General features: G+C 39.2%; 2 protein-coding genes across 2 annotated transcripts in view; both read left to right on the plus strand.

Annotated features, from left to right (window-relative positions):
• LOC137500422 (probable cytochrome P450 49a1) overlaps window positions 1–9,608 on the plus strand; it is an 88,926-nt gene extending 79,318 nt beyond the window's left edge. The window contains exons 11-12 of the mRNA XM_068227307.1: window positions 3,430–3,636; window positions 9,182–9,608. Of these exons, the coding sequence (XP_068083408.1) occupies window positions 3,430–3,636; window positions 9,182–9,289 (315 nt within the window). The 3' untranslated portion in view covers window positions 9,290–9,608. The remainder of the gene's footprint in view (window positions 1–3,429; window positions 3,637–9,181) is intronic.
• LOC136872036 (probable cytochrome P450 49a1) overlaps window positions 1–15,663 on the plus strand; it is a 334,038-nt gene that overhangs the window by 171,105 nt on the left and 147,270 nt on the right. The window lies entirely within an intron of this gene.

Raw genomic sequence — 15,663 nt, forward strand, 5'->3', positions numbered from 1 at the left:
AGAGATTGTTTCAATCAATGTGTTGCACAAGGACTAAATGAAAAGGTTAAAGGAAGCACAATAGAGAAATAATCTGCAGTTGTGAAGAATGAGGTCAGTATGGCTGCTAAGAATCAATGGTTAACACAAAAGATACTAGACCTGATTAAATTAACGACGTTTGTATTAGAATGTAAAAAGAATAGGTGGGCAGAAAAGCATACAGGCGATTAAAGAATGAAGTGGCTACAACGTGCAGGACAGCCATGGAAGAACGGCTGAGTGAGAAGTGCAAGGAGTTTGAAGGTTGTATGGTCCTAGTAAAGGTAAATTCTGCATGCCGTAAAATCAAGGAAACCTTCGAAGGAAGAAAAGTTAAGTGTATAAATATTAAGAATTCAGACAGAAAACCACTTCCAGGGAAAGAAGACAAGGCAGAAAGATGGCGAGAACAAATCCAACGGTTGTATCAATTAGAGGAAGTAGATGATATGGTTCTGGAACAAGAAGAAGGTGTTGATGTTAATGAAATAGCGGTCCCGATTTTGAAGAAATAATTTGACAGAATTTTGATGGGCCATCCGCTTTTCGGCAGAATATTTTATACCAAATCCCAATAAATCAGACGATGATAACTGTGAAAACTACCGCACCATTAGTTTAGAATCTCACGCCTGCAAAATTTTAACACGTATTATTTACAGAAGAAGGGAAAGACAAGTTGAAACTGAGTTGGGAGAAGATCAATTTGACTTCATAAGAAATGTAGGAAAAGTTAAATAATCCTGACTTTATATATGGTTTCAGATGGCTGAAATGGGAAGGGTAAAGCCACGTATACAGCGTTCGTAGATCTAGAATACGCATATCTACCGATAACGACGAATTACTTAAAATCTGAAAAAATGTCGGTCTGTAGTGATAAGAATCGAGGTTTTTTACAAGAAGCATCAATCCAGAAAGGAGTGAGGCAAGGTTCCATTTAGTCACCCCTGCTTCTCAATGTATGTACAGAACAGGCAGTAAAGGAAATCAAAGATGAATTTGGGAAGGGTATCACAATCCAAGTAGAGAAAATCAAAATCCTGATATTTGCCGACAATATTATTATTTTTTCCTAGACTTCATGAAATCTGGAGAAATTGCAGAATGGCATGGACAGAGAGTTGGGGGAAGAAATACAGGATGAAATTAAATAAGTCCAGAACAAAAGTAATGGAATGCAGTCGAACTAAGTCAGATAATGCTGGAAATATTAGATTAGGAAATGAAGTCTTACAGAAGTAGATGAAAAATTGTTACTTGGTTAGTAAAATAACTAACCGTGGCAGAAGTAAAGACATAAAATGTAGGCGAGCAGAAGGAATGCAAGACTCTCTCTCAAGAAAATAAATTTCCTCACTTCGAACGTTAATATAGGAATTAGAAATCTGTTTTTGAATACTATTTTTTGGAGTGTAAAATTGCATGGCAGTGAAACATGGAGGATAACAAGCTCAGAAGGAAAAATATTATAATCTTTTGAAATGTGGTGATACAGAAGAATGCTGAAGGTGAGATGGGTAGATCGAATCGCGAATGAAGAGATATTGAAACCAATTGGTGAGAGGAGATCGATTTGGCTAAATTTAACGAGAAGGAGAGGTATACTGAGAAGACTTGATGAGTTAGTTTTTGAGAAAAGCGTAGGCGTTAAGAACGGTAGGAGTAGACGAAGATATGGCTATGACGATCAGATTAGAGCAGATGCAGGATGTAGTAGTTACGTAGAAATTGAAGGATTAACACAGGATAGGGTGGCATGGAGCGCTGCAACAAACCAGTCCTTGGAGTGATGACGCAAACAACAACGTACTGTATAACCATATGCGGGAATTAAGATAGCCTGAGTGGAATTTCAAGCATAGTCTGAAGACTTTTATTAATGAGGGGCTAATAGAATTTTCACTTCCTGATGGATGGAGAGAAATAGGAATTAGGGGGTATATTGCACAGATTTAACACCTGATGAATTGTTAGGATATTCAATTTTATTTTAATATTATTTAAGCATCCCTGTTCTAATTATTGTCTGTTGTAACAACTTTATTCTCTCTCACCTACTTAAACCCCTAAAGCAAGCAATAGCCTACGCCCTTCTTATGTTGTTCGTAATTAGGTACATCAATCAATCAATCAATCAATCAATCAATCAATCAATCAATCAATCAATCAATCAATCAATCAATCAATCAATCAATCAATCAATCAATCAATCAATCAATCAATCAATCAATCAATCAATCAATCAATCAATCAATCAATCAATCAATCAATCAATCAATCAATCAATCAATCAATCAATCAATCAATCAATCAATCAATCAATCAATCAATCAATCAATCAATCAATCAATCAATCAATCAATCAATCAATCAATCAATCAATCAATCAATCAATCAATCAATCAATCAATCAATCAGTACTGATCTGCAATTAGGGCGGTCAACCAGGTGGCAGATTCCCTATCTGTTGTTTTCCTAGTCTCTTCTTAAATGATTTCAATGATATTGGAAATTTATTGAACTTGTCCCTTGGTAAGTTATTCCAATCCCTAACCCCCCTTCCTATAAATTAATATTTGCCCCAATTTGTCCCCTTGAATTCCAACTTTACCTTCATATTGTGATCTTTCCTACTTTTAAAGACGCCACTCAAACTTATTCGTCGACTAATGTAATTCCACGCTTTTTCTCCGCTGACAGCTCGGAACATACCACTTCGTTGAGCAGCTCGTCTTCTTTCTTCCAGTTCTTCCCAGCCCAAACTTTGCAACATTTTTGTAACGCTCCTCTTTGGTCGGAAATCACCCAGAACAAATCGAGCTGCTTTTCTTTGGATTTTTTCCAGTTCTTGAATCAAGTAATCCTGGTGAGGGTCCCATACACTGGATCCATACTCTAGTTGGGGTCTTACCATAGACTTATATGCGTTGCTCTTTACATCCATAATAAAACCCCTAAACACCCTCAAAACCATGTGCAATTATTGACAATCTCATTTATGTGATTACCCCAATGATGATCTTTCCTTATATTAATATCCAGATACTTACAATGATCCCCAAAAGGAACTTTCACCCCATCATCGCAGTAATTAAAACTGAGAGGACTTTTCCTATTTTTGAAAATCACAACCTGACTTTTAACCCCGTTTATCATTATGCAAAACAATTACATTAAAGAAAGGAACCAGGTATTATGTTAATTCACACACTTTTTACTGTTCACCGACTATAGAATATATTTCTGAAAATGATGTGGCTTTTTGAGGGTTTTTCGATGTTATATTCGTGATCAGCACACACGCATTACTGTATGTTGGTTATTTTAATCCATGTTAAAAACATATTTCTGACCAAAGTAATTGGCTCTATACTGAATTCAATCAGGTGTGTTTCAAATTTCCAGACCGAGGTCCTGCTCAATCACATGGTAGCCACCAACAAAGAAGAAAACTTCCCACAAGCAAACCGCTTCATTCCTGAGCGCTGGCTAAAGGGTGAGAAGGAACATAACAAGATTCATCCATTTGTCGCTCTTCCGTTTGGATTTGGACCCAGAATGTGTATCGGTCGGCGATTTGCTGAGCTCGAGATTGAGATATTGGTTGCAAAGGTAAATCATTTTGAAATATATGGAATTTAATTTCAGTTACTGCATATCACGTGTTGCTAATTAGATACCTAGCCACCTACATGAAGGGAGACATAGAATTATTCCGAAGGAAACACCGGTTTTTCAAGAAGAAAAGAATCCTAAGCAGAACAAATTTTTAATGTTGGAGATAGAAACATACCTACATTTTCATTATAGACTGTTATACCTTTCAGCTTTCAGTCTGCAAGCCTCTGTGTATTACTAAACGTCGCCACAATCCTATATTTGCAACTAGTGCTGTGACCTCATTTAGTTCTATACCTCTTATCTTCAAATCGTTAGAAACTGAGTCTAACCATCGTCGCCTCGGTCTCCCTCTACTTCTCTTACCCTCCGTCGCAGAGGAGGTAACCTATCGTCCTCAATTCGCCTCACATGACCCCACCACCGAAGCCGGTTTATGCGTACAACTTCATCCATCGAGTTCAATCCTAAATTAGCCTTTATTTTCTCATTCCGAGTACCCTCCTGCCATTGTTCCCACCTGTTTGTACCAGCAATCATTCTCGCTACTTTCATGTCTGTTACTTCTAACTTATGAATAAGATATCCTGAGTCCACCCAGCTTTCGCTCCCGTAAAGCAAAGTTGGTCTGAAAACAGACCGATGTAAAGACAGTTTGGTCTGGGAACTGACTTCCTTCTTACAGAATACTCTTGATCGCAACTGCGAGCTGACTACATCAGCTTTACTACACCTTGATTCAATCTCACTTACTACGAGTATATTACCATGCTGGGAGAACACACAACCTAATTACATGAAATTATCTACCTGTTATAGCTTTGTATCACCAAGCTGACATTAAATTCTGTTGAATTTCTTACCTACTGACATCAATTTATTCTTCGAAAAGCTAATTTTCATACCATACTCATTGCACCTATTTTCAAGTTCCCAGATATTAGACTGCAGGCTTTCGACACAATCTGCCATTAAGGGGAGCCGGAGGTGGTCAAATCCAAAAAATTACGATATTTCATTTTTACTACTAAAATTAAGTTGAACATTCCTTTTCAAGGCAAACTTTGATTTATCATTCTACTCGCCCTAGAAGTGGAATTATTGATGTTTCTATACGTGCTTGCAGAGGAAGTGGGCAGCCGGCACAGTAATGCTTATCCTCGCCGCTAGAGGGAGCTTCATTCATTACATTCCTAACCCGGTCGAATGACTGGAAACAGACTGAGCAATTATTATTATTATTATTATTATTATTATTATTATTATTATTATTATTATTATTATTATTATTATTATTATTATTATTATTATTATTGTTATTATTATTATTTCTAGCCTGGTGCAGCCCTTGTAAGGCAGATAATCCAACAAGGGTGGGTGGCACCTACCGTGTATGGGAACTGCGTGTTTTTGTAGAAGAGGATGTTGTTATGTGTGGGTTACAAGAATGTTGGAGACAGTACAAATATCCAGTCCCCGAGCCGGGGAAAATTACCATTTTGAGGTTAAAATCTCTGACCTGCTCTGGAATCGACCCCGTATCCTGTGAACGGAAGGCGGCTACGCTGACCAATCAGAAAGAAGAGAAAGGGACATGAAATATGACGGAACAACAGGACTGAAAAGAAGAATAATCCTCTTGGAGGAAGAAGAAGAAGACCCTGACAATCCATCCTATAGTGCAGGAATGTATTGATAAACTTTGGAGGCCATTTTCCGTAAATTAGATTTTTTAAATTTAAGGAACAATTTCTCAACAACCACTCAAGATAGCCAGGTGAAACTTTTATATAGTGCTCTTTGTGGTAGAAAGTCCATTTTAACACAGCCATTTGACAATATGTTCAGTAGTGTATAAATAATTAAATATAACATTTTTTTAAAAAAATTAGGGTTGGTAACAAAATATTATTCAAGAGAAGCTATAAAAGATAGTAAAAAATCCCCCCGTCCTCACTTCAAGACTGAACCACTGTATTTCTGACGAATTTTCAAATTAATAGAAGTAATAGTTTTCCCATAACTGTTCCTTAAATTTCATCATTTTAACATGGGCAGCATAGGTACCTCCGGCTCCCCTTAAGACCAAGTCGTCAGCATAGGCCAGACTGCCTACTACATTTCCACCTGACTGAATCCCTCCCTGCCAATTTATACCTTTCAGCAGATGATCCATGTAAACTACAACCTGCAAAGGTGAAAGATTACAGCCTTGTCTAACCCCTGTAAGTACACAGAACCAGGTATTCATTCTACCATCAATTCTCACTGAAGCCCAATTGTCAACATAAATGCCTTTGATTGATTTTAATAATCTACCTTTAATTCCATAGTTCCCCAATATAGCGAACATATTTTCCCTCGGTACCCTGTCATATGCTTTCTCTAGATCCACAAAACATAAACACAACTGCCTATTCTTCTCGTAGCATTTTTCAATTACCTGCCGCATACTGGAAATCTGATCCTGACAGCCTCTCTGTGATCTGAAACCACACTGGTTTTCATCCAACTTCCTCTCAACTACTGATCGCACCCTCCCTTTCAAAATGCCAGTGAATACTTTGCCTGGTATACTAATCAATGAGATACCTCGATAGTTGTTGCAATTCTTCCTGTTCCCTTGCTTATAGATAGGTGCAATTACTGCTTTTGCCCAATCTGAAGGTACCTTACCGACACTCCATGCTAATCTTACTACCCTATGAAGCAATTTCATCCCTGCCTTCCCACTATACTTCACCATTTCAGGTCTATTTTCATATATTCCTGCTGCTTTTTGACAATAGAGTTTATTTAGCATCCTTTCCACTTCCTCGAGTGTAATTTCACCAACATAATTTTCCTCCTCCTAATGAGCTTGGCTGTTCGCCACACGACCAGGAAGATTTCCTTTTACATTGAGATGATGTTCAAAATATTCCCTCCACCTCTCCAATGATTCCCTGGGATCTATTATGAGTTAACCTGAATTACTCAGAACACTGTTCATTTCCCTTTTCCCTCCCTTCCTAAGATTCTTTGTTACTGTCCAGAAAGGTTACCCTGCTGCTTGAGCTAGCCTTCCTAGGTTATTACCAAAATCTTCCCACGATTTCTTTTTGGATTCAACAACTATTTGTTTCGCTCTGTTTCTTTCATCTACGTACAATTCCCTGTCTGCCTCTGCCCTTGTTTGGAGCCATTTCTGATAAGTCTTCTTTTTACGTTTACAAGCTGCTTTCACTTCGTCATTCCATCAAGATGTCCGCCTTTTCCCATTTTTACACACAGTTGTTCCTAGGCATTCTCTTGCTGTACAGTGACTATATATGTACAGTGTGGCCAACGAGTGCTTCATTCTGATTGGCTCCGCCATGTTTTAGCCAAATGCCCCGTCAGCTCATATAAACGTATGTACCTCGTATTCCGCACAGGGTAAGATCACACTTCATGCAGTTAGAGCGAAGAACAGGCTACTTATTTTAACTTAAATACTACCGACTATATGTTTTTATTAAACACGGGGGATTATTATTATTATTAGTTTCGAAATGTGTGTACATTTACGTATTTCTGAGGTCTGATATTGCAAGAAAATAACGCCGGGCTGTTGTGCTTATAGGTGCAAAAATAGATACGGAAAGGGTTTTAAAATGAAGTTGGGCTATTGCTTGTTTTCAGCTTTGAAAGCAGCACATTATAAGACGCTCCCAGCAACGATCAGAGTTGTCTCATGCAATATAATGGTAAAAATAAAAACAAAATGCGTTCGTAATTTTATGGAGGCCAAGGCAGTAAACGTCAGATTTCTCCGTTAAATACTCGCCGTATTGAAAACCTGTACATAACGAAAGATGTTTAAAATATAATAGAATATAATTTTCGATCTTTTACGTTTTTTGCGATTCTGCTGTGTACGGTAAAATAACAGATTTTCACGATTATATTATTTTTCAAAAATTTCCAAATATCCCCTAAAATCTGAAACTTGTTCATAAGAAAAGTTACAGGAAAGGTCACTCCCTGTCATTTATGCCTCATTCATTTTCATCGCATGAGGTATCATCTTTATTTCTTTCTTAATCTGTTTACCCTCCAAGGTTTTCCATCGTACTCAGACAGGGATTTCAACTCTACCGCACTGCAAACCACCACAGAAACTCGCAATCGTGATTAAATCCCTCCATATAGGATTGGCGTCAAGAAGGACATCCGGCCGTTCGACAGGGGAAAATCCACATGCGTGACGCAGTTCGCTCCCACAGCCCCATAGTTGTGGGAAGAGCGGTTGAAAAAAAAGAGAATTATTAACAGTAATAAAAATGTATTAGCAAAACCGATAGTAGAAAATAGAATGTTTAAAATACAGCGGATAACTACCAGTACTAACGGAACAGGGCACAGAATTAGACGCACATCACGGGAATCGAACCGCGTGTGATCGGTAACAGAGTCCTGAATATACAAGTACTCCGGGACCAGGATATCTGTTTTACTTCACCGCGCAACAAGTAGTATTTTCTCAAACTATAGTTTATAGCGATACCAATATTGAATTGCTCATTGCGGGGCTCAAACCGTACCCGTCATTAACAGAGCTTTATACGCACCTACCTGGGGACTATGACAGTTACTTGGTTTCACCACTAAAGAGTAACAGGTTTTCGTCATTATTTATATTAGTACCAGGAGTAGAATGGTACAATATGTCATGTTATATTATGTTAAAATAAAACCTGGAATAGGGTAATGTTAATTTTTAAATTTAAATACAGGCCAACTTTACAGGCATTACATACATTATTCAAAACAATGACTATACTATTTTATGCTACATGTATTATAACATAAATGTAATAGGCCTAGCTGCCAACACACAATATCGAACAAGTAATTGTGTCATTTATACGACGTGTAAATATAAATTCTGAAGTCTTACACCAGTTAGCCAGACTCTGAATATAACAAATACTGATGGGCCTATATACACACAGTATAAGCAAAACAAATAACATCTTAAAATATTGAACTACTCTATTCTTTATTGAAACAATAATAATATCACTCCCCTTCATCTATCAGCTGATCGAGAACTTGGCTAAAACATGGTGGCTGGACTGGACTTGGCCACACTGTACATATAGAGTCACTGTACCTTGCTGTTTCTACTACAGCATTCCTGTATGCCGCCCATTTTCTTTCTATATCCTGAACCTGCTTACTGTCTACTGTTCGAAACTTCTCACTAATCATATCCATGTACTTCTGTCTAATTTCCTCGTCCTGGAGATTTTCTACCCTTATTCGTTTGCAGACAGATTTCACTTTGAAGGTACCTTGTAGTTCAACAATTTGTATCGCATTCTCTTTCCTCTATAATCATTGTTACGAATGGATGATAATACTGTCGTTATTCCTCTTAGCGCAACAATAAACAGCATCAGCAACAAGATCATAAACACTTTTATTAATTTCTTAGAGTGTGCATATTTTATATAAATTCCCAACTTGGTCGATCAATGTTTCTTTCATATATTCACTGTCTTTTCTATTCCAGGTTTTCCGCAATTTCCATCTGGAGTACGACCGTGAACTCAAACTAAAATCAAACTTTATCAACATGGTTGTGAATCCACTGACATTCAAGTTGGAAGAAAGAGACTGATCAATACGTCACAGAAGATTATGCATTTTATCGTCCTAAGAAGAACAAATGTGTCTGAACCATATTTTAAACCCAAAAATATTTCGTTTTCTCTCTCGAGAAATAGAGTTCTACTCTATTCCAAAAATGTGGATTGTCAAAATAAGAGAAATGTAAGAGGAGTTACACAAATATTGATAGAAAGTAACTCACATACGCGATTTGATGTAGACTATTTATTTGTGTGGTATGAAGAAAATGTAACAAAACATATGTAGTTGGTACAGTGCTGAGCGATATGTATTTATTTACGTGATAATAACGTTGAAATAAACTAGAATTTGCGTAAGGTTGTTGGAGGGTGTCCAAGCAATAGTTCGATTTCACGCCTGGAAGTCTAGACACCTAGAAATGAGGCTACCGTATACGGTGAAGTATACATATACAGTATAGCCCTGAGCTTCTCCCACTCTATTTCGGCGGCGGTTGCAGAGAAGATCTCGGCCTACAAGTGGCCACGGCTGGTCCGCGGACCGACAGCTCTGCAAACCGAGCAGAGGAGAGGTAGCCACGGCTCTACCGTATTTCTGCGCCTCTGTATTCGGGATACTGATAGGGGCTGGACCCACCGTAGGCTCTCCTAAGAATGGTTTTCCGTGGTATTCCATTCTCCTGCACTACGGCGAATGGCGGGAATGTTACTAGTATAGGCCACGGCTGCCAACCCTCTCACCTTATCCGCACATCTTCTCCGATACAGATCTCCTGGCCTGGGGAACGGAGTTATAGCCTAGAGCAGGGATGGCGAACATATGTCACGCGTGCACAACTTCTGTGGCATGCCACACCAACACATTAGTAGGTTTTAATGTTTTTAACGTGTAATAAATACTTCGAAAATCTTAAAAAATGGCATATTTCAGCATTATGCTTCAATAAAGAAGTATGTCACAATTAATTGTTTGGCCATATCTTTTACAAATTGTATTGGGTTAAAGCAAAAATATATCTTATTCCTAAAACTTACCTATTTTAAAAATGTAATTTCTAGTGAATTTTTCAAAATAAAACCATGAAACAGTCAGTCGGATGGATTTATATGTAATGCAATCTAATACCTAAACGAAGTCAAATGGCGGGGTTTCATGATGACTTTAAAGGAAACTAACTGATGCAACACTAGATTGTAAAACGTTATAAACAAGACCTTCATGACACGCTAGGACGGGGGCGGAAAAGAAAATTTAGTAGCAGATGTCCCAACATGCGCCAGAAGAGAGTAAATTTCTGGGAATAACGATCGTGAGGCATTTCACCCTTTAAAAAGTAGTGCATGAATTTATCTCGTACTCCTACCGATACCTTCATGGCCAGTAAGGAGAACATTGTATTTCCTTCTTGTAAGTAATCTCAGCATAACTATCCTGTCACACTGTTCGTTAGTTCAGTGTTTTATTGTTCCCTAGAAGACAGAAGATACCAGATATTATGTTTTCGTACTCTCAAATAGTAAACCATTTTTGCTCAGGTGGGTAATTTCCAGCCCATTCAATTTTGCTCGTTTGGGTTACACTGTTGCATTGTCAACTATAACCAGAAAATATCAGCGAACCACGATACGTTTTTCACGATCAGTGCGCGCAATTTTGTTAATGATTTTCCATCGTACTTGGTTTGGAATTCATACAAGTCGTCTGGACAAGGATGAAGAACGTAAGTAGAATTATTTGTAAATCATGTCAACATAACTGACTTTGCAGTACGTTACAGAATAAACTTGATTAACATACATAAAATACATGATGTTTGTGTACTTTGCTTAGTATTTCCAGTATTATTATTTGTATGTAGCGTGATTCGATCATTTCGCAGGCAACGAGCTGGATGACACTTTTCTGAAAGCCAAGAAAGAATTTTTGCGAAAGGTTGAGAGCTCTCTTATCTACTTTGGAGAACATTAAATCGCCCAAGAGTATGAGTATCTAGATGTCAGGTCTATTTAAGAAAATAGGATCTCCTCTCATGTGATGCAGATACCTTCTGGCCTACATAGATGGTGCTCTCTGCTAGTACGCTCTTGCTTTACGTTCCTTGCTCTATGGTCGATTTGCCCTAAGAAAAGACAAGACGGTATCAGCCACTTGCTATTGGACAAAGTTTGAACCAGACACGGAAATAAGAAGAAGAAATAGAATAACACTTGCTTACGTTTTCGCTATACAATGATATATATAATTTCGTGTGGCTATTTCTAGCCGAGTGCAGCTCTTGTAAGGCAGACCCTCCGATGAGGGTGGGCGGCATCTGCCATGTGTAGGGAACTGCGTGTTATTGTGGTGGAGGACAGTGTTATGTGTGGTGTGTGAGTTGCAGGGATGTTGGGGACAGCACAAACACCCAGCCCCCGGGCCATTGGAATTAACCAATGAAAATTAAAATCCCCGACCCGGCCGAAAATCGAACCCGGGACCCTCTGAACCGAAGTCCAGTACGCTCACCGTTCAGCCAACGAGTCGGACGCTATACAATGATAATGCACGCACACATTAACTTAGGATTTGTTAATTGCTCTGTACTTCATAGCAGAGTAAAGCGGCTGACTGTAGCACGAATTCTAGATGAGGTTGAAATATCCAATCTTTCAGACATTCCAGACTCTGAATTTGATGTTTCTGTAAGACTACCAGAAACAAGGAGGGGAAATATTTTCCAATTATGGTAATGATGATTGTGCAAATTCTGACAGATTAAATCGTTCACAGCATAAAATTTGTGTAGAGTTAGTGATGTAGGTACCTGTAAATATAGCTTCATCATACGAGATTTTCTCAAATTCAGCTCCCCCTCTGGATGGGGGCGGTAGAATAACACCAGCGGAATCCCCTGCCTCGCATAAGGGGCGACTATAAGAACCCCTGGGGATCTCATCTTGGGAGTGTTGCTTGGTGACCACGGGGCCCTTAGCTGAGTCCTGGCATTGCTTCCACTTACTTGTGCCAGGCTTCTTACTTACTTCTATCCTATCCAAACTCTCTTGGTCAACTCTTGTTCTTTTCGACCCCGACAGTATTGGGTTGTGAATCCTCGGGAGTAATTTTCACGCCCTTCGTGTCCCTTGCCTTTTTGGCCGATACCTTCATTTTTCCAAGTGTTGGATCCTTTCAACTTTTTCTCTCCCATCAGTGTTATATTGAGGATCGTTGCCTAGTTTTACTTCCTCTTAAGACAATAATCATCACCACCACCACTCTCGAATTCAGCACCTCAATTGTATTAATATCAGAGTATCAGGAAGCTAACGGCAGTGATTTGGAAGTAATAATGGAGCAGCTAGACCATACTCTGTCTGTTGGGGAATAGGTGATATGAAATACCGTGCTCCCTCTCCATTTAACATCCATGATTCTTATAGAACAGCCTTTATGGCTGGTTCGCAACCTGTGGATTAATTTGATGCATATGCCGATTGTTTAATTTATGAAAGAATAATGTCTGGATTGGTATCCGGTGTTATGGAATTTATCTATACCACCTATCGTTATACAGGAAAGGTACCAATGCAATACAAATACAGAACATTTGTGAACGAATAAGGCCGACTGCCAGTGTTTGAAGTTACGACCAAGCACTAGAAGAAAGACTTCATGGTCTTCTTATAACTCAATAAGCCAAGTATTGGTATAAAACTCGTAATAAAACACTGAACTCATTTACTGGGTGCAAGGTTCTTCTTACAAACACTTGGTTTGCAACTTACCATGAGCAATTCTGAACTCAAATAATGGTTATGTGTTTCGCCAACAAAATATTCTTCATATGAAAGGGAACAATATCCATTACTGACGTGAAAATGTGAAAGTAGATTTCCACTTAGTAAAGAATTCCAACCATTCTCACAATCTCTACTTTTTTTTCTATTTGCTTTACGTCGCACCGACACAGATATGTCTTATGGCGGCGATGGGATAGGAAAGGCCTAGGAATTGGAAGGAAGCGGCCGCGGCCTTAATTAAGGTACAGCCCCGGCATTTGCCTGGTGTGAAAATGGGAAACCAAGGAAAACCATCTTCAGGGCTGCCGATAATGTGGCTCGAACCCACTATCCCCCAATTACTGGATATTGGCCGCACTTAAGCGACTGCAGCTATCGAGCTCGGTACCCTCTCACAATCTAATTTCCTAGCTAGGGCTTTTGAGTCTAAATCCACCCATGTGCTTTCACAGCACATAAATGAATGACGTAATTTTTAGTTCATATTTATGAGACTATGCCTGTCCTGGCGAGATGTGTTTAGAGTGCACTGTCTTATAGTGTGGGCTCGAATAAATGTATTACTTTTATTGACCTGTCTCTCTATCACCCTTGGTTTTGACAATATGAAAGCGACAGAGGTTTCCCTCTCACGGCGAAACGGCTGGATAGCTCCCGGCCAGACTTCATATTTAGGGTATACTCATCGAGGAGCAGGTTTAGACATGCATATGATTCCAAAATTACTAAAAAGTCTGGCGGTTTATAGTAAGACCTGAACTGTATTTTTTTAATTTCAGCTCCTACTGTTTTTTTAAACCCGTAGACCTTTTGTAAAACTTACCTTCATTTTAAACAACGTTTGTTATGTACATAATTTCGCTTAATCTTCAAATTACGGAGAAAATTACTATTTTCTGCGGATTTCATGCTCTGCATTGAGTTATTTAATCCAATGGTAATTATGACTACAAATTCATAAATACAGGTCTAAGTATTTCAGCCACTCTACAGCACTTTCTTGAAGATGAAAGAGGTCGCTGCGGCTTCCAGAGTAGGCATGAAGAGGGCAGCACAGGATATACACGGTCGATGGTGTGTTCCTCTTCACCGCATGCACACATTGGAGAATCCATCCAACCCCACTTATGGCGTACGAAATTGCCGTTCTCAGTCTGTTGAGGCGACACCATAGTTTTCTTGGGATGTGGAATCCCTTCAATTTTTGGGTTGGATTTAGGTCATGAGCATGTGAGCATGGGGATGACCGTTGCTCATGACCACAGGATATTGCCTATTGATTGCCCTGCACGTGTCCCCCGGGTGGTGCTAAGCGAGCAACAGCGACATAGGGTGATACAATTGAACGACATTATGTCTGCATTGAGTGACGGGTTACCATGGTAACATTTCTGGGTACTTGTCAGCAGCGAAGTAATGTAATGCCGTTGTCATCGTCATTCCTCTAAACTCGTGGTTGATTATTGGTAGAAGTCAAAAGAGACGCCAAGCTGCCATTATGTGGCGTATTTCTTTCTTTATAGTGGAAACTCCCCATCTCCATGGTGAATGGCATCATCCAATTGGGCCTGCAGTTATAGTAGAAATTCCCGAACTCGATTGTGAATAACAGTAGGAAACTTTGCTGTCATTTTCATCAAAACTTCCCAGTGCGCACCGTACATCGGAAGCAACGTATTGAGTCTGTAGTGTAAGTGGGGGGGATTCTGCCGCCACCTCAACCTCCGGTCCCTGAACGAGGCCTCCACCTCATGAAATGTGCTGAATGAGAGTGTGTACTTAACCTCGTGTGACCTCAATAGGCCGGTTGGCTAAGAGTGCGCCCTTAACCTCACATGACCTAACGCTGGTTACATGTCCAGGCTTAACCTCACAGACCCCGGGTTCGATTCCAGTCTTCAGAGCGTTCAATGCCAAACAGTTGAACCCATAATTCTACGATGAAAAATAATTCCAGATATTTATTTCAGCTACAAATAACTTTTTTGAGAGAAGCCATGTTTTTATTTCAAGAGCCTCCCTCTCTCGAGGGAACAGCGCTCGCCGTGACAAGAGAGCCGCCATCTCGTGAAATACCGGGATACTCCGGTTGACCTCGAGTACTGGATAATTTATCATTTTCAAAAAGTCTTTCACAACGAGAGAATTTTGCGACATGGTAAATCCTGGAATAAAGTACCTAATTATTAATAAACATTACATGAAGATAGAAACCCCAGGGTGAATTTAAATGCAATTAAGTCTGGAGGAATGTTGGCTTCATACTCGCGGATTTGCGACACGTGTCGAGGTCTATTTCTGAAGAAAGACCGCGAAATTACATGTCAGAAATAAATTCATTACGCCCGTTGCAAGTATGGGAAAATAAAAAATTAACACAAAAATAAATTATAAGTCTGAATTTATGGAATAAATTTCAGGAAAATTGGTCCAGTGGAGGTGGAATTAGCAGATTGCACCATTGAGCTTCATGGTGAGGGTGGCGTCCTCTCAGAAGGTATAAAAGAAATCCCCTCCACCTACATTTTTCATTACTATCTGAAGGTCTGGACGGTGAAACCCACGTCGCTCGTCTGCAAGAAAGTGAGAGGTTTAGTTCTCTTGTTATATATTCGTGTCAATG

Source organism: Anabrus simplex, chromosome 4 (assembly GCF_040414725.1).
Source record: "Anabrus simplex isolate iqAnaSimp1 chromosome 4, ASM4041472v1, whole genome shotgun sequence".
Classification (NCBI taxonomy): domain Eukaryota; kingdom Metazoa; phylum Arthropoda; class Insecta; order Orthoptera; family Tettigoniidae; genus Anabrus; species Anabrus simplex.